This window comes from Hevea brasiliensis, unplaced genomic scaffold, assembly GCF_030052815.1.
Source record: "Hevea brasiliensis isolate MT/VB/25A 57/8 unplaced genomic scaffold, ASM3005281v1 Scaf221, whole genome shotgun sequence".
In the NCBI taxonomy this organism is placed as follows: Eukaryota; Viridiplantae; Streptophyta; class Magnoliopsida; order Malpighiales; family Euphorbiaceae; genus Hevea; species Hevea brasiliensis.
In genome coordinates this window covers 1-23,750 of record NW_026614720.1, presented here as the reverse complement: position 1 = coordinate 23,750, position 23,750 = coordinate 1, and the positions used below count along the sequence as shown (strand labels likewise).

The following is a 23,750-nucleotide window of genomic DNA, read 5'->3' as shown; positions in this document are numbered from 1 at the left end:
ATATTTTACTCACAGACTTAATAGCAATCACTGTGGCGGCTGGGCGGAGGAAGAAGGCTGTCCCGGCTCACCTGATAATTACATTACAATTATTTAATGCAATTGACTCAATACAAATCAAGAAAAGACCAAATACGTCCTAAGTCGTGCCGAAAATCCGGCAGAGTCTCCCCTATACCGAGGACCTACCCAACCTGCAAAATGGCTCAAAACACACTTCTATATTCACAATCCATATATCCACAACTCAATCACATCACACAGCCCCTCCTGGGCCCATCAAATCAGTCATCCATCACATTATGTAAAATTTCAATTTAGTCCTTATAATTGATCATTTTTGTAAAAACTGCCCAAACAAGCTCTAAAAATTCTAAAACTTTGCCCCGCGGTCCTTAGCAATATTACTAGGCTATTGCAAAAAGAATCATAATTTTCTGAGCTACCACGAATATTATGAATTTTTAATCCTATTTAAGCACTAGAAAATTACGAAAAAGCGAGGTTCGGGTTTACCTTTGCCGATTCCAACTCCGGGGACACGCTCGGGACGTCTGACAATGGTGGGGTAGCCAAAACCTCAATTTAATTCGGAGACTTTTTCCGATAGTGCATTCGCCGGAATTCCTGCACTTCGGACAAGCGCCGAATTTCCGCGAATTGAAGATACCTACACGAAGCCCACAACACGGGGGTTAGTACATAAATTTTACGAAATTTTCTAAGCTCATTTAATGCTCGAAAAAACACTGCGAAGTTTCATGGGACCCACCAAAAAACGGTGTCGAAAAAATTTGAAATTTATATCGCCGCGAAGCTCTCGACATGTGGAGCGCTTTGGTACTCTCGGTTTTCTCGTTGGGTTCACGGTTTGCGAGAAATCTAGCCCAAAATTCAAAATGGGCTAAAACTTCTCGGGCAAAAATTGGACAAACCGCTCGATGGATTTCGGTGTTCTTGGTGTCTATGGAAAGCTCTCGACGAGTAGATGGATTTAGACACAAGACCCGGTCCGATTGGTGGCCGGATCGGTCGGATTTCGGCCGGGAAGACTAAGAGTCGCGCGCCCGCAAGGGGGCATTCGAGCGCGTTTTCCGGCCGCCTGGGGCGTCGGCCGGCCGTGTGGGAAGGGGTGGGGCGAAGCGCTGGCGAGCTTGGGTGGCTGGGGAGGCAACGGCGTGGCAAGGGGAGGAGGGAGGAGAGAGAAAATGAGAGAGGAAGAGAGGAGGAAAAACGCGCGGGAGAGGAAGAAAAAGGAAGAAGAAAGGCCGGTTTGATTCGACCGGTCCGATCCGGTCTGGTTCGATTCGGCCGGTTCGATTCATAATACAAAATTTTGAATTTTTACTCTGCCTCGAGACCGAAAATGAGGTCTAAAAATTCCAAAAAATTTCCAAAAAACTCAGAAAAATTCTTAGACTCCAAATATCTTTTTAGTTTTGCCACGTGGTCTTTAAATTAATTTTTAAAAATCATCAAAGGTTATATTTTCGGAAAATCGAACCCGATTTCTAAAATCCAAAAAATCTCAAATAATTTCTTAGAATTTAAATTAAATTAAAATATCAATATTACTCATAAAATAATAAATTTTAAAATTTTGGGGTGTTACAATTTTGGGTTGAGAACTCAAAATTAAGACACAGGGGTATTTTGGTCATTTCACAGGGTGACATGTGGCACCATGAGATGGTGACACATGGAACTACATATAAGCTTGCCAATTGTCTTTTAATCATGTAAGATGATCAAAGTCAAGATTAAATCTAAGTTTGACACTTGGCACAATGTGATTGGGTTAATTAAACTAAGAGCCAATTAGAAGGTAATATATGGCAAGGGTTTTAAGTGGTGACCTAGCTATATAATATGTTGTTATGAAAGAGTAAAATAATAAGTTGTTGTTCTTCATAGGTGCCACCACCCTTGGAGTGCTCTTCCTCTCTTCTTCTTCATCTCTCATCAATTCAAAGAGAATTGCCAACATTCTCTTGAATTAAAAATACTAGAAATCGTTTCTAGTGTCCTGTATGCATCTATAACATGTCTAAAGGCAAAATATGATTTTCTAATTAATTGGAAAGGCTTGAGAAGCTGTTCAAGGGGATGCCATTGGTGATCTTGGTGTAGACAAGCTAGAGAGACAACTTCTGGTGTCCTAGGTGCATCCTGAAGGTGCCAAACACAACTGCAGTGCATCAAAAGGTTGGTGCACTTGTTCTCGTTCTAATCTAGGGTTCTAAAGAATTAATCTGTTAATTCTAAAATCTTAAATGGCAAATGTAGATCCAAAAATATATTAAAAGTGTTTTAATATGCTGTTTATCATTGAAATCAAATAGATAAAAATGAATCTTGCATGAAGCATGTGACCCTAGAAGAAAAATTTTTAAATTTAATGATCTAAACTTATGTTTTTCATGTTTCCGCTCCTTCATTAACTTGGTGATTACTTATGTATGTGTGTGACTCACTAGGCTCATCACTAATTGGCAATGATATATGATGTTAACTCTTAATATCATCAGAACTCTTTCTTACCATAAATGATTTCTCTAAATCATTTTAGGCACCTCATTGACCATGGTTAACACCTAGCATAGCATGCCATGGCCACTCAATTAGTAATAAGGAATACCTTAAATGAACCTTTAATCATATGTTACCATATACTAGAATCTCTCTGTTACAAAATCTCAATTCGAGCTGGAGTTATGGTTTATGTCAAACCCTATTTGCTATGAATATTATATGCTCTTTTAATTCCAGTTCTTGGTTAAAAAGATTTTCTCATCAGAAACTCTTTTCTGATTAAATCTATCTGTCCTGGCCAGGAACTTGAAACATCAATAACAATTAAATGAATATAGGATTTATCCCTATTTACTTAGGGTAACAGATTCCATCTTGATCAATACCTACCTCCATATATAACTAGTAGAAGCCAACACATGCCCATATACCCATACACAGTACAAGTATGAAAGCAGTATCAAACTCAAACCACCTATATACAAGATAAATGTGCTATCTCAGGTCTAAAGATTATATGCACTGATATGATTTATGACAATGTATTGACAAGAGTAAACTCCATGTGCTTGTCATAAATGTCACTAGTTCGGCCTACTTATCTTGCATAAGTACCTATCATGTTTGTTATATGGCATGAGACTCACCATTCCATCTTATTTATATCTCATATAAATACATTGGGAACAAATATGAATACAATCTTTCTAGATAAGTCATGTCCTGTGTGAAGTATCCTCGATTGTGAACCAATTTATGATACTTTGTGCTAGAAATACTATCACTCATATTCTTAACAACTTAAGAATAGAATTTCTAATAAAATATCAATGGACCTTTTCTATTACACATAAATATACTATGTAAACGGAAAAGTAAAAATGCCTTTTAATTAATAAAACATGTACAAGATACATACTAAATGATATGCTCTAGGGCATACTACTACCATCACCTCTAGGAGTAAATTGACCAATTTGCTTCTCACCGGATTGATCTGGTTTACCAATAATCCGGTATTTCTTTCGGAGTTCTGACCTAATTATTTGACCTACTTATCAGCTCTTTTCTGTGATTTTCTCTTTTCTACTAGATTCACAATAGTCCTTAGGACCGCGATGTCACAATTTCTATTCAAAATTAGGGTTAGGACTGACCTCGCAGTCACTTCCCAATAAGGTCACCCATCGCTTTGACCCCCGGCTCATTTAACTTTTTATACTTTATTTTTCTTATTTATACTTAACTATTTTGTAATCACTATTTATTTTCATTCAGGGCTTTTCTAGGTGTCTTAAATGTGATTCTAATCTCCTTAATTGTCCGGACCGACACCGGTAACAGAAAAGTGAAATATACCAGGCTATGCATATAGGGGTGTTACATTTTAGTATTTAAAATTTAGTTTATTTATGATTTAAATGAGGCAGACATGAGTTTGGCTCGTTTATACTTTAAATGAGTTTCATACGAGTCATGCTAAAATCAAGCTCAAGTTTAATATATCAATATTGAGCATGAAAGAAAAATATCAAACCAAATCTGAGTTATTTAAAACTTGATTTGGCACAATTCGTTCACATATTTATTCAGGGATGAACTCACATTATATCCAAAAAGGCATTATATGCCTCTTAAAAATTTAAAATTTTTTAATAGTATAATGATAATTTTACAAAATATTAATATTTTCTATTGCTCCAATAGAGCTATGGATTACTTCAGTATTTTAAAAATTATTAAAATGAGGTATAACATACTTCTCTCATCATTTTTTTTATGAATTTAAAAATTTTGTAGTTTTTTGCCTCTCTTATTGAAATTTTTTTATACTCAGATTAAAAAATAGAAAATATATTTTTCACAATATTAGAAATTACAATCATATCATTTATTTTATTTAATTTATAATTTTAATTGACTTCGCTTTTCATAATTTTTTTTAAAAAATAGATTTAATATAAATTACATAAGGCTGTCAATGATTTTTAAATTTAATAATTCATAATGTTAAATATTCATTATATTTTTAAATTAGCAGAAACTCCATTTAATTATTAAAATGTCAATTTTATTAAAAAAATTAAAATTTTTTAGTCACTATATTTATAGCTATGTAATATTTTTTTAAATTTCATTATGACATGATTATCATTTTCAATTAATCAACCTATTCATTTAACAGTTAAACGAAGTGATTAACAATTGAGCAATGCTAAATTTCTGTGACACTCACTGAATTCACTGTATCCATTAGTGTAAGAGTGTGAAATTCCTGGGTTCTTCAGGGCTCTGGGTTGCTTGGTCAAACAGGTGTTTTCAGAGGAAGATGCTGTTTGGTCTGTGGGTGAAGAAGGTTCCAGGAAGCTAGATGTTGGTTTCGGCGTGAAAAGGTTAAGTGGATAAAATTTTAGGTGAAGCGCATTAGCAAATGCGAGGAATCCTAGAGGAATAAGAAAGGTCCTTTGAGAGTGCAAATAAATACTTGAGGCCATTCAACTTGTGTAAAGATATAAAAATTGTAAAAAGGCTTATATTATGTTAACTGAATTTGTATTTAAGATTTTGATAAAAAAATTTATATTTAAGATAAATTATAATTCAATTTTTTGTAATTATTTTTAAAAATAAAAGAATTTATTTATTTTTAAGAAATTTATTTGATTTATTTTTAAAAATTAAAAGAATTAATTAATTTTTTTAAATTTAATTTATGTAATTATTTGACGGTGAAAATAATTATTTTGGCAAAATTAAAATTATAATTTTTTAAAAAATATTAGGCGAGAAGTATGTACCGTTACTCGCTTCCAAAGCTGCAATCAAAATCAAGATTTCAACGCTTGCCAAGAAATACTGTTACGTCTCTATTGGCTATTGGTGGAGTGCGGGAAAGCAAAAAAGCAGTGCTTAGATATTTCCTTCTTTTCATTTCTGCTGTAACCATCGTCGTGACCAAGTTCATTGCACCTCTAAATCAGCCATCTCTGCAAGTAAACCATGTCTTTCATTGGCGAGGCTGCTCTATCAGCTTTAGTTCAGGCACTTACTGAAAAGATTGACTGCCCTGACTTGCTCAATTTCGCTCGTGAAAGGCAACTTCTTCCCCACATAAACAAGTGGGACAAACTGTTGTTTAAAATCCATGCTGTTCTTGATGATGCAGAGGAGAAGCAGATGTCAAATCGGCTTGTGAAGATCTGGCTCAATGAGCTCAAAGATTTGGCTTATGATGTAGAAGATATCTTGGATGAGTTTGCCACTGAATCTCTGCGACGCAAGTCCATGGGACAACCCCAAGCCAACACTAGTAAGCTTCGTAAACTCTTTCATTCTTGGAATAGTTTCAATCCTGGAGCTGTGGTTATCTTTAATTCTGAAATGCACTCCAAGATAAAGGAGATCACTGCTAGATTAGAAGACATTGCAGCGCAGAAAAATAGCCTGGATTTATTAGAAAGTGTTCGAGGAACATCAATTAAGGTTTGGCAGCGACCACCCAGTACCTGTTTGCAAGATGAACCTCAAGTGTATGGTAGAGATGAAGATAAGAGCAAGATACTTCAGTTGCTTTCAATGGGTGAAGCAAGTGAGGCAAAAGTTAGCATCATACCCATTGTTGGCATGGGTGGGGTCGGTAAAACGACACTGGCCAGGCTTTTATACCATGACAAAGAATTGCAAAAATTCCATCCAAAAGCATGGGTTTGTGTGTCCGATGACTTTGACATTATGAGAATAACAAAGGGTATTCTTGAGTCCATCACTTTGGAGCCCTGTGATCTAAAGGAGTTGAATCAAGTTCAGCTCAAATTGAATAATGAATTATCAGGAAAAAGGTTTCTAATTGTTTTAGATGATGTCTGGAATAAGAAGTACAGTGACTGGAATGTCCTGCGCATTCCATTTATGGCTGGAGCACCAGGAAGTAATGTAATTGTGACAACGCGTGATAGGGATATTGCAGAAATGATGGGAACTGTTGAATGTCATGAGTTGAAACAAATTTCTGATGATGATTGTTGGTTAGTTTTTGCCAGACATGCATTTGAGAATAGAAGTGTTGAAGCACATTCAAATTTGGAGATCATTGGTAAAAAAATTGTAAATAAGTGTGGTGGCTTGCCTTTGGCAGCAAGAACTTTGGGTGGCCTCTTGCGCTCAAAACAGCGAGATGATGAATGGGAAGATGTATTGAACAGCAAAATATGGAGCTCACAAGATGCTGACAGCGATATTCTTCCTGTACTAAGATTAAGTTACCACCATCTTCCTTCACATTTGAAGAGATGCTTTGCTTATTGCGCGATTCTTCCAAAAGATCATGAGTTTGAGGAGAAGGAACTAGTGCTTCTATGGATGGCAGAAGGTTTGATTCAACAAATGGATGGCCAAAAGCAGATGGAAGTTGTTGGAGTTGAGTATTTCCGTGATTTATTATCTAGATCTCTTTTTCAAGCATCAGGCAGTGGTGAATCTAAATTTGTAATGCATGACCTTGTTAATGATCTAGCACAAAGGGTTGCAGGAGAAATATGTTTAAGATTGGACGATGAATGTAGGGTTGGTGAACCATCCAAAGGAGAAAGAGCTCGACACTCATCTTACATTCGTGGCTATTGTAATGGCATTACGAGATTTGAACCTTTCCACAGGATGCAATATTTACGGACCTTTCTGTCTCTCTCTCTGAGACTAAGTAATTTCCCAGAAAGCTTCTTACCAAATTATGTTCCTTCTGAATTGTTACCAAAGCTGAGATGTTTAAGAGTGTTGTCTTTTAGTCATTATAGCATTGGCGAGCTACCAGATTCAATTGGTAACTTAAAACTTTTAAGGTACCTAGACCTTTCACATACTCAAATCAGAATTTTACCCAAGTCAGTAACTTCATTGTATAGCTTACAAACTATCATGTTGAAAGGATGCTCACGGCTTGAGGAATTGCCTTCAGAAATAGGAAATCTGATCAGTTTGCGCTTTCTTGACATCACGGGTGCACATTTAGTAGAAGGGATGCCAATAGGAATAAAAGCATTAAAAAGTCTTCGAACATTGTCTGATTTTGTGGTGGGAAAAAATGGTGCAGCCTGTCTATCAGCTTTGATGGACTTAAAATTCCTTCAGAAAGCCCTCCACATTTCCAAGTTGGAGAATGTGATTAATGCTCAGGATGCAAGGCAGGCCAACTTAACAGATAAGAAAGACTTAGATGATCTATTTCTTGAATGGACATATGATAGTGCACGGAATGAGAGACTTGATAGAGATGTACTTGGCAGCCTTCAACCTCATACACAATTGAAAAAGCTATATGTAAAAGGCTATTGTGGTGCCAGATTTCCCTCTTGGGTAGGAAATATCTCATTCTGTAATCTTGTGTTCTTAAGGTTCGAGAACTGTAAGAAATGCACATCCTTGCCACAGCTTGGGCAACTACCTTCTCTAAAAACCCTGATCATTGAAGGGATGGCTGGTATAAAGTTGATTGATCATGAATTTTATGGGGAGAGTTGCTCAAATCCTTTTCCAGCTCTTGAGACTCTGATATTTAGGAACATGCCCGAATGGGAGAACTGGAATCCCTGTGGGTTTGAATTCCCTTGCTTGCTTGAACTTTCCATTATTCTTTGTTGCAAACTGTCAGGACATCTACCCTGCCATCTTTCTTCACTTGAAAAGCTTGTGATTCTACATTGTCCAGAATTTGTTGTTTCGCTCCCAAGACTCCCAAAGGTTTCAGAGTTGAAAATTGTAAGATGCAAAGAGGTGGATTGTTGTGATATAGAAGACAACTTTGGTCCATTAAACTCGATGGAACTCTCTGAAATTTCAAAGTGCACAATTCTAGGAGAGGAATTCATTCATGTGTTAAGGAAGGTAAAAGATCTAACTGTTGATGGGGATATATTTCCTTCTTCACCTCATCTGACCTCCAATGCACTAGATGGAGAAGCAGAGCAGCTGGAACAAGGGCAGGCTGATAGTGAACTTGAAATTTTGAGATTAAGCAAATGTGCAAACCTTGTGAGGCTGCCACGTTGGCTTTATAATGTCATGTCACTTAGAGAGCTAACAATCGAACGCTGCCCAGGTCTTGCTTTATTTCCAAATGTGGGTTTGCCATCTATGCTGAAAGTGATTCGGATTAGGAAATCGAATGCTCTAGTTCCTTTCCCTGTTCAGGTGATACCTAGCAGCAGGTGTCTTGAAGAGTTGGAAATTGACCAGTGCGATTCTTTGATGTCCTTTGGAAGAGGACAATTACCTCCAACTCTAAAAAGACTAGAAATAAAATCTTGCAAGAATTTGCAGAGCTTGCTAGACGAAGGAGAAGGTTCTTCTTTACTAACCAGCTGCGCTGGCAACACATCTAATCTTGATTTTTTGTCAGTTTACAACTGCCAGTCTCTTACATCCTTATCGAGGGGCAAGCTACCTGCTTCTCTTATACACCTAAAGGTTCATACTTGTCCAGAGCCTACATCTTTATCACCAAGAGGCAGCTTACCGACAAAACTACAAGACTTGGAGGTTCTCAATTGTTCAAAACTGGAGTCAATAACTGAGAGGTTTACCAACAATTCTCTTGGACGTATTGTGATCCGAAGTTGCAAAAATCTTAAATCTTTACCAGATGACCTTCACAAGGTCATGAATCTTCATGAAATTATTATAACAGATTGTGCAGTTCTTGTTTGCTTCCCTCGTGGGGGGTTGCCCATTGCTTATTTGAAAAACCTCTGGATCCAAGGCTGTGAGAAACTTGAGGCTCTTCCTGATAACATGCACAACCTTGCATCTCTTCAAGAATTGAGGATAGATGATTGTCCACGCATTGATTCCTTTCCAGAAGACGGCTTCCCGACCAGCCTAACAACACTTCGGATTTACAAGCTCAAGATTTGCAAGCAACTGTTTGAATGGGGGTTGTACAGATTTACCGCTCTTAAAGAGCTTGATATTCAAGGTGGATGCCCTGATGTGGTGTCTTTTCCACAGGATGAGATAGGAATGATGCTGCCTTCCTCTTTAACCGTCCTGTTTATTAAGGACTTCACAAGTCTGGAATCTCTTTCCACCAATGGATTTCAGAACCTCAACTCACTGGAATATCTGCATATCTCAAGTTGCCCTAAGCTTGCCTCCTTTCCAAAGAACACTCTGCCTCCCTCACTTTTGCAATTGTTCATCAGTGGTTGTCCTCTACTAAAACGAAGGTGCCAGAAGGATAAGGGGCAAGAGTGGTCAAAGATAGCTCACATTCCTTATGTCAGTATAGATGGAATGATAAATGGAAGACCTCTTTTCGGCTCAGGTAAAATCAGTTGACATATAACTTTAGCTATTAGAAAACTGAAAAGCTGTGTGGCTTTTTGGATGCCTTTTTTTAATGTGGTAGAAAAACTGATGATATTATTTCATAAGGGTATGCATATTTATGTGCAAGATTTCGTAAGATTAGGCTAACTATTTAGGTAGATATACATATCTAATCCTATAATCAAGCTAATAGAGAATCTATAGATTTGTTTCCTAATCCTACAACTTCTGTAACACTTTTTATTGACATTGTAGTGAATACTGATTATTTAATTAATTATATGATACAATGGTATGTTTGCAGTTAAGATAGATCTGCATCAGCATACAACATTTCGTTAAATATGTCAAATTTTGAAAGTTCATATACTTTAGTTTGTCCACTTCAATGCCTTTTAATACCGTTTCTTTCTTCCTCCTTTTTCTTTTCTATTTTTCTATTTTCCTCTAAGCATGATTCAGTTCCAAATAGCTACTTTTAATGCAAGACTTGCAACTGCAGTTTTCAATTATAATTTGGTTTGCAAGGTCCTCTATATGCCAAGGCAATGATTATAGGGATAAGAACGTAGAGAGCCCTTGAACTTTACTGATTTTTCTAATGAAGTCCTCAAAACTTTTTTTTCCCTATCAAATGTGTATTCATAATTTTTAAAATCATTTAAATGAATCCTCATTACCAAATTATTCTAAACTCAACTCAACTCAACTCAACTCAACTAAGCCTTTATCCCAAAAATTTGGGGTCGGCTATATGGATTCGCTTTTTCCACTCTGAACGATTTTGGGTTAAATCCTCAGAAATGTGTAATGCTTCTAAGTCATGTTGTACTACTCTCCTCCAAGTTAATTTAGGTCTACCCCTTTTTTTCTTTCTATCCTCTAACCTAATGTGCTCTACTTGTCTAACTGGAGCCTCCGTATGTCTACGCTTCACATGACCAAACCACCTCAATCTCCCTTCTCTCAACTTATCTTCAATTGGCACCACTCCTACCTTTTCTCTGATACTCTCATTATGGACTTTATCTAGTCTAGTATGGCCATTCATCCACCTTAACATTCTCATCTCTACAACTTTTATCTTAGATGCATACGACTCTTTCAGTGCCCAACACTCACTACCATATAACATAGCCGTATGGTCGTATTTGATAAAATTTTCCTTTTAATTTATTGGGAATCTTACGATCACATAAAACTCCCGTGGCACGTTTCCACTTCAACCATCCGGCTTTAATCCTATGACTAACATCCTCCTCACATCCCCCATCTACTTGAAGGACTGAGCCTAGATATTTAAAGTGATTACTTTGGGACAGTACCACCCCATTCAAACTAACTCCTTCCCTATCACCAGTTTGGCCTTCACTGAACTTGCAATGCATGTATTCTGTCTTCGTTCTACTTAACTTAAAACCCTTTGACTCTAGAGTACTTCTCCAAAGTTCTAGCTTCCCATTGACTCCTTCTCGTGTCTCATCTATCAGAACAATATCATCCGCAAACATCATGCACCAAGGAATACTCTCTTGTATATGTTTCGTCAGTTCATCTAAAACTAATGTAAAAAGGTAAGGGCTTATGGCTGATCCTTGGTGTAATCCAATTGAGATCGGAAAATCACTTGTGTCCCCTCTCACTGTGCGCACAATAGTAGTTGCTCCTTCATACATATCTTTCAATACTTGTATGTACCTAATACATACCCTCTTTTGTTCTAACACATTCCATAAGATCTCTCTTGGAACACTATCATAAGCCTTCTCCAAATCAATAAAAACCATGTGTAGATCTTTCTTCACATCTCTATATTTCTCCATCAAGCTTCTAATGAGAAAGATCGCTTCCATAGTTGAACGATAGGCATGAAACCAAATTGATTGAGAGAGATAGAAGTATCATGACGTAGTCGATGCTCCACAACTCTCTCCCACAACTTCATAGTATGGCTCATGAGTTTAATTCCCCTATAATTTGAGCAATTCTGTATGTCTCCCTTATTTTTAAAAATAGGTACTAAAATACTCTTCATTCATCAGGCATTTTCTTTGAGTTTAGAATCTTATTAAATAATTTAGTTAACCATGCCACTCCCATATCTCCCAAATACTTCCACACTTCAATTGGTATTTCATCGGGTCCACAGGCTTTACCCACTTTCATTCTCTTAAGTGCTTCCTTTACTTCTAAAGATCGAATCCTTCCCCACAAAGGTTTTGGGAAGATATGGATGATTTAATGCAAAGCATACCGAATGAAGAGAATGTTTTCATTGGTGGAGATTTGAATGGACATGTAGGAAGTGATAGGCAAGGTTATGAGAATGTTCATGGAGGTTTTGGTTTTGGCAGTCGAAATGAGGAGGGAAAAAGCACCCTGGATTTTGCTTTGGCATACGACCTAATACTAGCAAATACCTACTTTATAAAAAGAGAGTCACATTTAGTGACTTTCAAAAGTGGGCAACATAGAAGCCAAATCGACTTCCTCTTAACCAGGAAGACAAATAGAGCTCTATGCAAGGATTGCAAGGTCATTCCAGGAGAGGCTTTAACAAGTCAACATAGGTTGGTGGTCTTGGATGTCAAGTTTAGGAACAATTCAAGTAAGGTTAGAAGAAATAGTGTAGCTCGAACAAAGTGGTGAGAGTACAAAGGAGTAAAGCAAGTGAAGTTCAAACAATAACTAAAATTTGCTATTTCAAATTCTTTAAGGTAAATTTAATATAATAATACGACAAATAAACATTATTTTAAACTTTTGATGCCTTAACACTCGAAACTTGAAAATAAAAATATTGCAACATATTGCCAATTGGGTTTTTTGTTGTCCAAAATTTTCATATTTTTATATTTTACCCTTTTTTTTTTCTGGCAATAAACATATAACCTGATATGCATTCTTCATTTCTTTTTTTGGGTCAAATGCATTTGAACAACTAGGGATGTTGACAGTAAAATTTTGGCTATGAAGGACTGATATAGATTGTTTGAGGAAGTATGAGGACTTGATTGATGAAAAATAAAGTTTGAGGACTCAATTAGAATTGTAAGTAAAGTTTGAGTGCTTTATGTGTAATTGTTCCTTACTTCATTAAAGGATGCTCACAGTTGAATTCCTTATTGTCTATGAAAACATAGATGTACTTATGTATTTCAATTGTCCATTTAAATTCAATAATAAATTTCTGATTTTCCTGTGTAGGAATACGTGGTGGCCAAAGAAGTGGCTTTTTGAGAAGGTTGCTGAATAATATGTAATGTGTGTTATTTATCCTGTCATTGGTACTTCAGAGGAACTACATGGGGAGGTAGATTGATTTTCCATTACTTTTGCATCTTCACTAACATGCAAAGCAATGATACTGAAGCTTTGAAACCTTATTGCTGGTGGACCTTCAGTTAGACATGATGTAAACCATGAACTTGCAACAAATTATTATATATTGAATAACAGCTATAACAGATTATTGCTGTTGGACCTTCTGGTTAATCTTTTGCAATAGATTATTATGGAATAATTGCACTAAATGCAAAATAACCTGAATGACCTTCAATAGTTTGTTTTTAAATTGAAAATTTCTAATTTGACTATGTTGGCCAAGTGGGGCGACTGATTATTACATTATTTTTTTATTTTATAAGTTTCAATAGAGGAAAAAGTATATAAAATTTTTTCTTACTTATGTTATATAATATTAATATTAATATTCATTTTTATTTATATGAATAAATTTATTATTATAAAAAATTTAATTTTAAGTATTTTTTATTTTAAATAATTAAATAACAATTTATTATTATAACAAATTATTATTAAATTTATCATTTATCAATAATATACCTATTAAATCATGGTTGAACCTTAAATCTTTAATCATTTATTGCTACTGATTTAATGACCGAGCTAAGTTTAAAAATCTTGATAATATCATTTTTTTACTTGTGTTATTTTTAATTTGATTTAAGTTAATGTTTAAAAGATTTACGTTTAATTATCTTAATTTAATTAATTTTATTTTAATATAAGAAAATTTTAATAACATATATATATATTATTTTTTTCTTATATTAGCAAAATAATGTATTTAATTTTAAATTATTATTTAACACATTTTATATTAAAAATTATTTATATTAAATTGAAGTATGGAGACTTTTGTTATATAATTTAAAGTTGAAATATGTTTACGGTATATTTATTTACGTTGATGAATAACAAATAAAATTTAGTAATAAGTTAACTCACAAACTGATAATAATAGGTTATAGGTACTCAATGATATTCAAATTCTCGCAAACTGATAATAATAGGTTATAGGGACTTAATGATATTCAAATTGAAATTCAATAATTTTTATGATAAATCAAAGTTGAGGAACACTAATAATACAATTACTTAAGTTGAAGAAAGATAAATGAAATTAACCTTAAAAAAAATTACATTGACTTGGAGAAAATTAGCCATTGATAAGTCTTTGAGAAAAAAAAAAAAAAAAAAACTTCGAAATTTCCGAGCAACGAAGACTTGGAAATTTCTGCTAATTTATATATTTGGCTTCTTTATGCATGGGCATTTAGTTCATGAAGCAACTGGGCAAGCAGCCATGTAGCCCCCACACAAATCACTTATTCATAACTTTTTTTATTGGTCCCATAATTAATTTATTACATATAATTTAAATATTCAATTAAATCACTTAATTATTTTCATTATGTATGTGTGAAATACCAGTAAAAATTTAACTAATTAAAATTTTATTTTGATAAGATAGACGTAATTGTTTATTATTGCATGAAAGACATCCAATTGAAAAGTTATAATTTGTGGATTCATAGCTGAATGGAAGATTATTTTCTTATTGTATACATCAAATTTAATGTAGATACCATATAATTTCTATTTGTGATGAATGAAATGCGTGAGGTACAAAATTTATTAAATTTATATAATTATTTTTTTTTTTATTTTTTTTATTTTTTTTGAATTATCATTTTTTTTTAGACAAATTTGTTTTTTTTTTGATTCCTCCCCTCCTGGGTGGGCAATGCAACAAAATAAGAATAAATAATAAGCATGATTTGATTTGATTTTTTTTTAATTGAAAAGAAATTAAATTAATGAAACGAAATTAAATAATATAATTGGATTTGGTCAAATTATTTGATATAGTTTATTATTGGAATATAATTTTTTGATAAAAATATATAAAAAAATATGATATAATATATTAAAATGCAATTTAACTTATCCAAATTTAATAAAAATTAATCAAAACAGTTATTCATTTGAATCTAAATAAAACCTGATGAACACATTTAAATCCACCCTTTTTCTTATTTGTTCTTCTCTTTCTGTTTTTATTTATTTATTTATTTTGGGTCTGATGGGTCCTGTAGAGTGCAGTCTTGGACTTTGAAGGAAGACCATTAAGAAATTAAACTGAGAGATTTTTGCTGAAATTAAAATTCTTTTCATTCTTGCATTCAAGCTCTGCTTTTAGCCTTATCAGTAAAAGATACAATTTTTTTTAACTTAAAAATATTTCATTTTAAAATAAATAAAAATTAAATAAAAAATTATATGACTATATGGGAATTTTAATTCAATTCTTTTCTAGAAGAAGATAAGTCATTTACAATAGAATAAAAATGATATGATTTCCTTGATTTATTATTAGCTAATTAAAAACACATCACTCACTTGAACTTATAAGAGTTAGAAAATTTATTAACTAAAATTAACAAAAATTTACTACTGCAAAATTACATAACTTATGACATAACTTGTGACTTTTCTTAGGAAACCAAGTCAAAATACAAAAATCAACAATATCATATGATACATATAAACATGGCTAAAGTCACAATTAACATGGCAAAGTCACCATTATCTTATGCTAGGACAAACATATAAACATACATATAAATATATAAAAATTAACATGGCTAATAAAGTCACAATTCTTATGCTAGGACAATATACGTAGAAAATCACTATCCCAAGCAGAGAGTTGTTCTAGTCTAATTGCAGAAGTTGGCCTAAAGGTACTATAAACATGACCTAGAAAAAGGGAACACACAGCAAAAGAAGGAAAAGAGATAGTGATGAAGCCAGAAGTGAGAGATTCCATTCCAATACTTGTTATGGATTGTCAACCACAGGCACCTTCTCATATCCTTCCAGCTCCTTGAAACGCTTCGGCAAGAAACAACGGCCGCCCTTTTTCTGCTGCAGATATATGATTGCAGCAAACAGCAGACCCCCTAAAGGAATGATCATATCCCAAGCAGCGGAGTAATAATCTGCAGATGGATCTGCATATATGTAAGACCAGTCGAAATCATCGACATAAAAGTGTGCCTTGTAAAGATCATATGCATGTGGTAGCAAGCGCACAAATGTAGTCCCTATGTAGAAGAAACAAGAGAGAGCATTTTCTCTTGAGTTGTGGAAAAAGTTTAGGAGGATTTGAGGGAAAAGGAAACCATCCAGCACCAAGCCAGCATAAGACCTTATGTTCGGCCAAAGGGAATGCTGGTTTCTGTAAAAGCTTGGAGAATCCATCTCCTTGCCTAGTTTACAATTCCAACAATTCATAAACAAGGCAATTAGGCCCCCAGCTATATACAATGGTAGAGATACATAGAGTGCCTTCTTCTCAGCAACCCATGAGGCCTTTTGGTTGCCATCAGCCAATCGTGCAGACCATACGAGTTGCAGAAACCGGAATTGCAGCATAAAAGCTACCATTGTTACCACCTTTACCATCACCTCATTCACTTCAACCCATCCACCACCGCTGACCAGGAAAGATTGAGTATTTTGCTTTGGCAAGAACAAAGCTTCAAAGTTGAGCACTAGCGGGATCATGCGCCCTACTGTAAGTACTACAAGCATGAGAAGTGAGATAAAAGGGAATACATTAGGGTGTTTCTTCACATAGAAGATTTGATATCCCACAAAGACACTTATAAGGGCATTAGAGATCAAAGCCATGGTAATCTCTAAATCCATCCTTCGTATCGAGTTTATGCGACGGTAATAAGGAACTGCAGAAAAGGAAAAAGGTTCAAAGTATAGAGGAGATGAACTTTCTCGTGTGCTTTCAATGCGTCCCTTGATATATTGGTTTGAATCAAATGGAGACAACTGGACGTTGACAAGAATCTCACAGTCCATCGAATCATTTGCTAATATCTGGTTGTTTGGGTCAAGATATTTGCAGCCCACCATACATAGAACACCCGTTTCACCATCGTAAATCCCTTCAGCAGAAATTTGGACATATGTATGCTCCTTTGAAGAAGCATTGAATGATGTCAAGCTCATTTGGTAACTGATGTTCAGCGGCTGGAGTGGTTTTGCTTTATCCTTTGCCTTTTCTGTTCGTGGACTTGAATATGGCCTGAAATATTGGTTCCTTGGAGCAATTTTATCACCAATAGAGATAGGATTCGCATGGCCCCATCCAAATCTTTTTCCTCTGGAATTCTTGATTGACATTTCAAATTGCATGTCGTCTTGTTGACCCCACAAGCTCAAAGGAGCATAGATTTTGATGATACCAAAACTCAACTAGAATCAAACTAACATTGTTTTAAGTATTGTGTATTTCAAAGAAAAAGGACAAAAGGATTTCATGATGGATTCATGCTTATGAAGAAAGGATGACATTCTAAGGATAACACAAGACGAAGCAAAAGAGATAAAAGAAGAAAAGGTTACCTTCCAAGGCTGCATTGAAAATCAGAATTGAAGGTACATCTAGTATAGAAATTAGTTTTAATTTCTAGAATTTCTTGTGAAAAGAATTGAGGAGTAAAAGTCAATGATGCTTATTTTTAATCCCTCAAAAGATTTTCTTCTTAAATATCATTATTGTTGGCCTAAAAAATGTTTAACTATGATTTGGTGTAAAGTTTTATAGTTTTGAAAGTTATGCAGAAAAGTTTTCCTGGTATGCTAACTGGTTTGCTACTGATTTTAGTATGCTAACTGGTTTGCTATTTTCTCAAGTACGCTTAATCGCTTTCAACTCGCACAACATCGCAGAAAACTACAAAATAACGGCTATTTTCTTGAAATTATTCGTAACGCTCAAATGAGTTCTGCAACGGTAAAAAACGTTCCAAAGCTATAAATACACCTTCCTTTGGCCATTTTGCACTTAATGAAAGTCCCTCTACTGTTCAAAATCTTTAAAGCTTTCATTCAAAGTGCTCAAAGTGATTTATTGCTCATCATTGGCTTATTTACTCAACTCTTCTTTATAGTTGCTGTTGTAATTGAGTGAGAGTGAGTTTTTCAACACATTATTATCATTTGTGAGAGGTCATTCAAGCACCTATTGAAGCTTGGTTGTGATAAGTGTTTGGGATAACACTTGGTAGAAGTGTGAAGCTACTTGTAAAAGCTTTGTTGAGAAGATTTGTAAAGGGCTTTGTCTCTTGCCTTGAAAAGAGAAGAATAGTGGAGTGAAGACTCAAAGTGGGATCTTTGAGAGAGTGGATGTAGGCTAGTTAAAGCCGAACCACTATAAAAATTCCAGTGTTCATTTTCTCAACCCTTGCTCTTTACATTTTTGCAATTTAGCTTTATGAATGATATGCTTTTGCTGATATGAAAATTGTTATCATATGCGCTGATCTTGCCGCTATCCGAGAAAAATAGTTTATCGCAAAATCTGATATCCGATATATTCGCTGGTTATCTTGTCACAGTCGTCGGATAGATATCCGCATATCGCTCTAGTTCTTTGTGATAAAACGTATTGCCATCGATATATTCTTGAATGCTTATATAGTCTGTTATATCAAGATATCGATTGCATACAAACTTAACCTTGAGTCAACTTGTCAATAGAGCTATATTGTTCATATTTAGCATTAGTTAATTAAGTTGAACTTAGCAATTTTCAAAGGTTTTGAGCAAGAACCGAAAATTGTTTTTAAAGTCCAATTCACCCCCCTCTTGGACATATTTTGGGACATCAATTTGGTATCAGAGCTTGTCTCTCTTGCTTGAGGATTAAACCCCTTAGAGTGATCCACACACATGGCTAGTTCATCTAGAAATTTCACTGAGTATACCCGCCTTTAGTGAAGGTTATTCCATCACTAGACCACCACTTTTAATGGCACAAATTACTCCTTTTGGAAAACTAAAATGAGAAACTTTATACAACTGCTGACATTGATGCTTGGAGAATAGTTAAAGATGGTCCTTATATTCCTTATAAAACCAAAGGAAGGAACTGCATAAATTCCTAAAGTCAAGTTGAATTTGATGATAATGATTGGAAGAAAATTTCTACAAATGCCAAGGCTATTAATATTCTTCATTGTGCTCTTGATATTAATGAGTATAATCGTGTTTGGGATGTCAAATCGCAAAAGAGATATGGGACAAACTAGAAGTCACATATGAAGGAACCGATGTGGTAAAAGAGTCAAAGGCAAACCTCCTCATCCGTGATTATGAATTATTTGAGATGAAACACAGGTGAAACTATTGCCGAGATGAGTGCATTTACAAACCTTGTAAATCTACTTAAAGCTCTTGGAAAGAGATTTGAAGAACAAGAACTTGTAAAGAAAATTGAGGTCTCTTCCAAAGATGTGGAAGCAAAACTCATCATATTCAAGACACCAAGGATTTGAAAATACACCTATGATGAGTGATTGGTTCTCTCATTGCACATGAGATGATTTATAAGAAAGATGAGAATGAAGGTGATCAAAAGAAAAGAAAGGGATAGCTTTCATATCCAAAAAGTAGATGAGAAAAAGAAAAATGTTGCTCTTAAAGCTAATTCAAGTGATGATTCAAGTGCTTCAAGTGATGATGATGAAGATCTGGCTATGATAGTCAAAAGATTCAAAAGAGCATTTAGAAAAGGTGGAAGCAAATACAAGAAGTTCACAAAGAAATATGCTCCAAAGACTCCAAATCATTCAAGTGAAATAGTTTGTTATGAGTGTAACAAACCAGGCCACATTAAGCCAAAATGTCCTACATTGAAGAAGAAAAATCAGTTTAGAAAGGACAAAAGCAAAAAGGCAATGGCAAGAACTTGAGTGACAAGTGATTCTTCATCAAATGATGAAACAAGTGACAAAGAGGCTGCAAACACTTGTATGATGGCAATTGAAGAAAAAGGTGAAAGCTCACACATCGAAGATAGTGAAAATGAGGTAAATCTTGAACTTTCTAATGTTGATGAATTAGAACTTGCATTTGTGAAGACATATGATAAATATAGAACTTTTAAAAAGAAATGCAAAATTTTAGTTCATGAAAATTGTGCTTTAAGATCAGAAAATATTTCCTTGAGTATGGCTTCAAAAGAGAATGAATTTTATAAATCTCAAATGAAATTATTTAAGGAAGTTAATGATGAGCTTCAAAGATCAAAAGAAGTATGTGAACAACTTCCTGAGAAAAACAGAATTCTTGAGGAAAAAGTTGAATCTTTGACAAGAGATTTATCTAAATTTACAAAAGGAAAAGAAACACTTGATATACTTCTTGGGAATTAAAGATTTACAAATGAAAAATCTGGAATTGGATATGATGGATTTATGAAGTATGGAAAGTACAAACAATTTTTTGTTAAAGCTACATCATTTTCTCAACCAAGTATTACATGCTTTTATTGCAATCACAATGGTCATATGATTAATGCTTGTCCTATTAGGAAAGGAACCTTTAAGGCAAAGAAAGTATGGGTGCCTAAAGGAACCCTACCTAATGTTACTAACATTCAAGGACCCAAAGTTGCTTGGGTACCTAAGAACGATTAATCGATTTGTGTCCGCCTAAGGAGTATCCGGAAGCAGAATATTGGTACATTGATAGTGGCTGCTCTAGGCACATGACATGAAATAAAGGCAAGTTTTCCTCTCTTACCTTGAAAGAAGAAGGTTATGTGAAATTTGGTGATAAAAGCAAAGCTAAAATTATTGGATGTGGAACTATTGGTAAAAATCCTTGCATTGAGAATGTTGCATTAGTTCAAGGATTAAAGTATAATCTTTTAAGTGTTAGTCAACTTTGTGATAATGGTTTTAAAGTGATTTTTACTTCTACACATTGTGAAATTCATGGAAATAATGTTATGTTTGCTGGTGCTAGAATAGATAATATTTACCTACTTGATTTAACTAGTCTTGAAGAAAATTGTGAAACATGTTTTATGACTTCAGATGATAGTGCATGGTTATGGCATAGAAAATTAGGACATGCTAGCATGAGTACACTTGCTAAACTTTCTAGAAAGAACCTTGTTAGAGGACTTCCAAAGTTAAGATTTGAAAAAGAATTTCAATGCAAAGCTTGTGCACTTGGTAAGCATACAAAATCATCTTTTAAATCAAAAAATGTTGTAACTACGTCTAGACCATTGGAATTGTTGCAGCTTGATCTTTTTGGTCCAATCACACCTAGAAGTCTAGGAGGCAAGGCATATGCATTTGTAATTGTTGATGATTTTTCAAGATTCACATGGACTTTCTTTCTTGCTCATAAAGATGAAACCTTTGATATATTTGAAGCTTTTTGCAAAAGAACTCAAAATGAAAAAGGGTATTGCATTACATCTTTAAGGAGTGATCATGGAAAAGAATTTGAAAATAATTTGTTTGAAAATTTCTGCTCTCAAAATGGTATTTATCATACATTTTCAGCTCCTAGAACTCCACAACAAAATGGAGTTGTTGAAAGGAAAATAGATCTTGCAAGAAATGGCAAGAACAATGTCAATGAAAGCAGCTTACCAAAATATTTTTGGCGTAAGTAAATACAAAGATGCTACATTTTAAATGAGTTTCCATTAGAGCTATTTTAAAGAAAACTCCTTATGAACTTTGGAAAGGAAGAAAACCCAATATTGCATATTTTCATGTCTTTGGTTGCAAATGTTACATTTTGAATAACAAAGACAGCAATCTTAAGAAATTTGATGCTAAATCTTGTGAAGGAATATTTCTAGGGTATTCAACAAATAGCAAAGCATATAGGATCTTCAATAGAAAAACATTGACCATGGAAGAATCAATGCATATACTTTTTGATGATGCTAACACTTCCTTGCAAAGGAAAGATTCTTGTGATGATGAAATTGAGCAGATTCTAAATTCAAAGAATTCGAATAATGATGAGCTTGAATCAAAAGAACAAGTGGAGGATGATCAAAATGACAAAGAAGAAGAACTCCCTTGCTCCACAAATATTGAAATTCAAGAAGACTCCCAACCAAATGTGGAAGAACTACAAATTGAGGAATCTCAACATCAAGATATTCCACAAGAATGGAGATACCATAGAAATCATGCCAAAGATGACATTCTTGATAGTCCATCACAAAGAATGATGACAAGAGCTCAACTTAGAAGATACTTTGGTAATGTTGCTTTTGTTTCTCAATTTGAACCCAAAACATATGATGATGCTCAAAATGATGAAAATTGGCTTTTTGCTATGCAAGAGGAATTAAATCAATTTGAAAGAAACAAAGTTTGGACACTTGTTCCTAAACCTAAAAGCACATCATTATTGGAACTAAATGGGTATTTAGGAATAAGATGGATGAAAAAGGACATGTAGTTAGAAATAAAGCTAGACTAGTAGCTCAAGGATACAACCAAGAGGAAGGTATTGATTTTGATGAAACCTTTGCTCCGGTTGCTAGAATTGAAGCTATTAGAATGTTGTGTGCATTTGCTTGTTTTAAGAATTTCATGCTTTATCAAATGGATGTTAAAAGTGCATTTTTAAATGGATACATTGATGAAGAAGTTTATGTAGCTCAACCTCCTGGTTTTGAAGACCCTCACTTTCCAAATCATGTTTACAAGCTTACTAAAGCTCTCTATGGTTTAAAGCAAGCTCCTAGAGCATGGTATGAGAGACTTAGTAAATTCTTGCTTCAAAATGATTTTAAAAGAGGAAAAGTGGATACTACAATTGGAAAAGACATGCTTATTGTGCAAATTTATGTAGATGATATTATTTTTGGTGCTACTAACCATTCTCTTTGTAAGAAATTTTCCAACATGATGAAAAGTGAATTTGAAATGAGTATGATGGGTGAACTTTCTTCCTTGGATTGCAAATTAAGCAAATGAAAGATGGAATTTTTATAAATCAGTCCAAGTATATAAAGGATATGCTAAAGAAGTTCAAAATGGAGGATATGAAGAGTATTGGAACTCCCATGAGCTCAACAATTAAATTGGAGAAAGATGAAAAAGGTAAAGAGGTAGATAACAAATTTTATAGAGGTATGATTGGTTCTTTACTCTACTTATGACATCTAGACCAGATATTCATTTTAGTGTATGTTTATGTGCAAGATTTTCATGTCCAAAAGAATCTCATCTTGTAGCAGTTAAGAGAATTTTAAATACCTCATTGGCACTCACAATATTGGCTTGTGGTATCCAAAATGTGAATCATTTGATCTTATTGGTTATAGTGATTCAGATTTTCTTTGGTAGTAGATTGGATAGAAAAGCACTTACGGAACTTGTCAATTTTTAGGTCATGCATTAGTTTCATGGCACAAGAAAAAGCAAACTTACATTGCACTTTCATCTGCAGTTGAATATATTGCGGTGGAAGTTGTGTTGCACAAATTTTGTGGATGAAACAACACTTGAAGACTTTGAAATTAAATTTGATTACATTCCCATAAGATGTGACAATACTAGTGCTATAAACCTATCAAAAAATCCTGTTCAACACTCTAGAAGCAAGCATATTGAAATTAGACATCATTTCATAAGGGATCATGTTCAAAATGGTGATATTCAAATCGAATTTGTACCTTCTAAAAACAGCTTCGACATTTTCACAAAGCCACTTGGTGAGGAAACTTTTGCAAAATAAGA

At 34.3% G+C, this 23,750-nt stretch overlaps 2 protein-coding genes across 2 annotated transcripts; one reads left to right on the top strand and one right to left on the bottom strand.

Moving 5' to 3' along the window:
* Positions 1-5,451: 5,451 nt before the first annotated feature.
* On the top strand, positions 5,452-13,205 carry LOC131176692 (putative disease resistance RPP13-like protein 1). The gene is made up of 2 exons (XM_058141766.1): positions 5,452-9,850; positions 13,063-13,205. The coding sequence occupies exons 1-2, from the start codon at positions 5,533-5,535 to the stop codon at positions 13,116-13,118; spliced, it is 4,374 nt and encodes a 1,457-aa protein (XP_057997749.1). The 5' UTR covers positions 5,452-5,532; the 3' UTR covers positions 13,119-13,205.
* Positions 13,206-16,002: 2,797 nt separating this feature from the next.
* Positions 16,003-17,376, bottom strand: LOC131176691 (uncharacterized). The gene has a single exon (XM_058141765.1). It carries the CDS (start codon positions 17,374-17,376, stop codon positions 16,003-16,005), a length of 1,374 nt encoding a protein of 457 aa, XP_057997748.1.
* Between the last annotated feature and the right edge of the window lie 6,374 nt (positions 17,377-23,750).

Excerpts from the sequence above, each read along its gene's own strand:
- LOC131176692 (XM_058141766.1), top strand. The coding sequence starts at position 5,533 with ATGTCTTTCATTGGCGAGGCTGCTCTATCAGCTTTAGTTCAGGCACTT. Across the intron at positions 9,851-13,062 it reads AAGACCTCTTTTCGGCTCAG|GAATACGTGGTGGCCAAAGA; the intron begins GTAAAATCAGTT and ends TTTCCTGTGTAG.
- LOC131176691 (XM_058141765.1), bottom strand. The coding sequence starts at position 17,376 with ATGCAATTTGAAATGTCAATCAAGAATTCCAGAGGAAAAAGATTTGGA.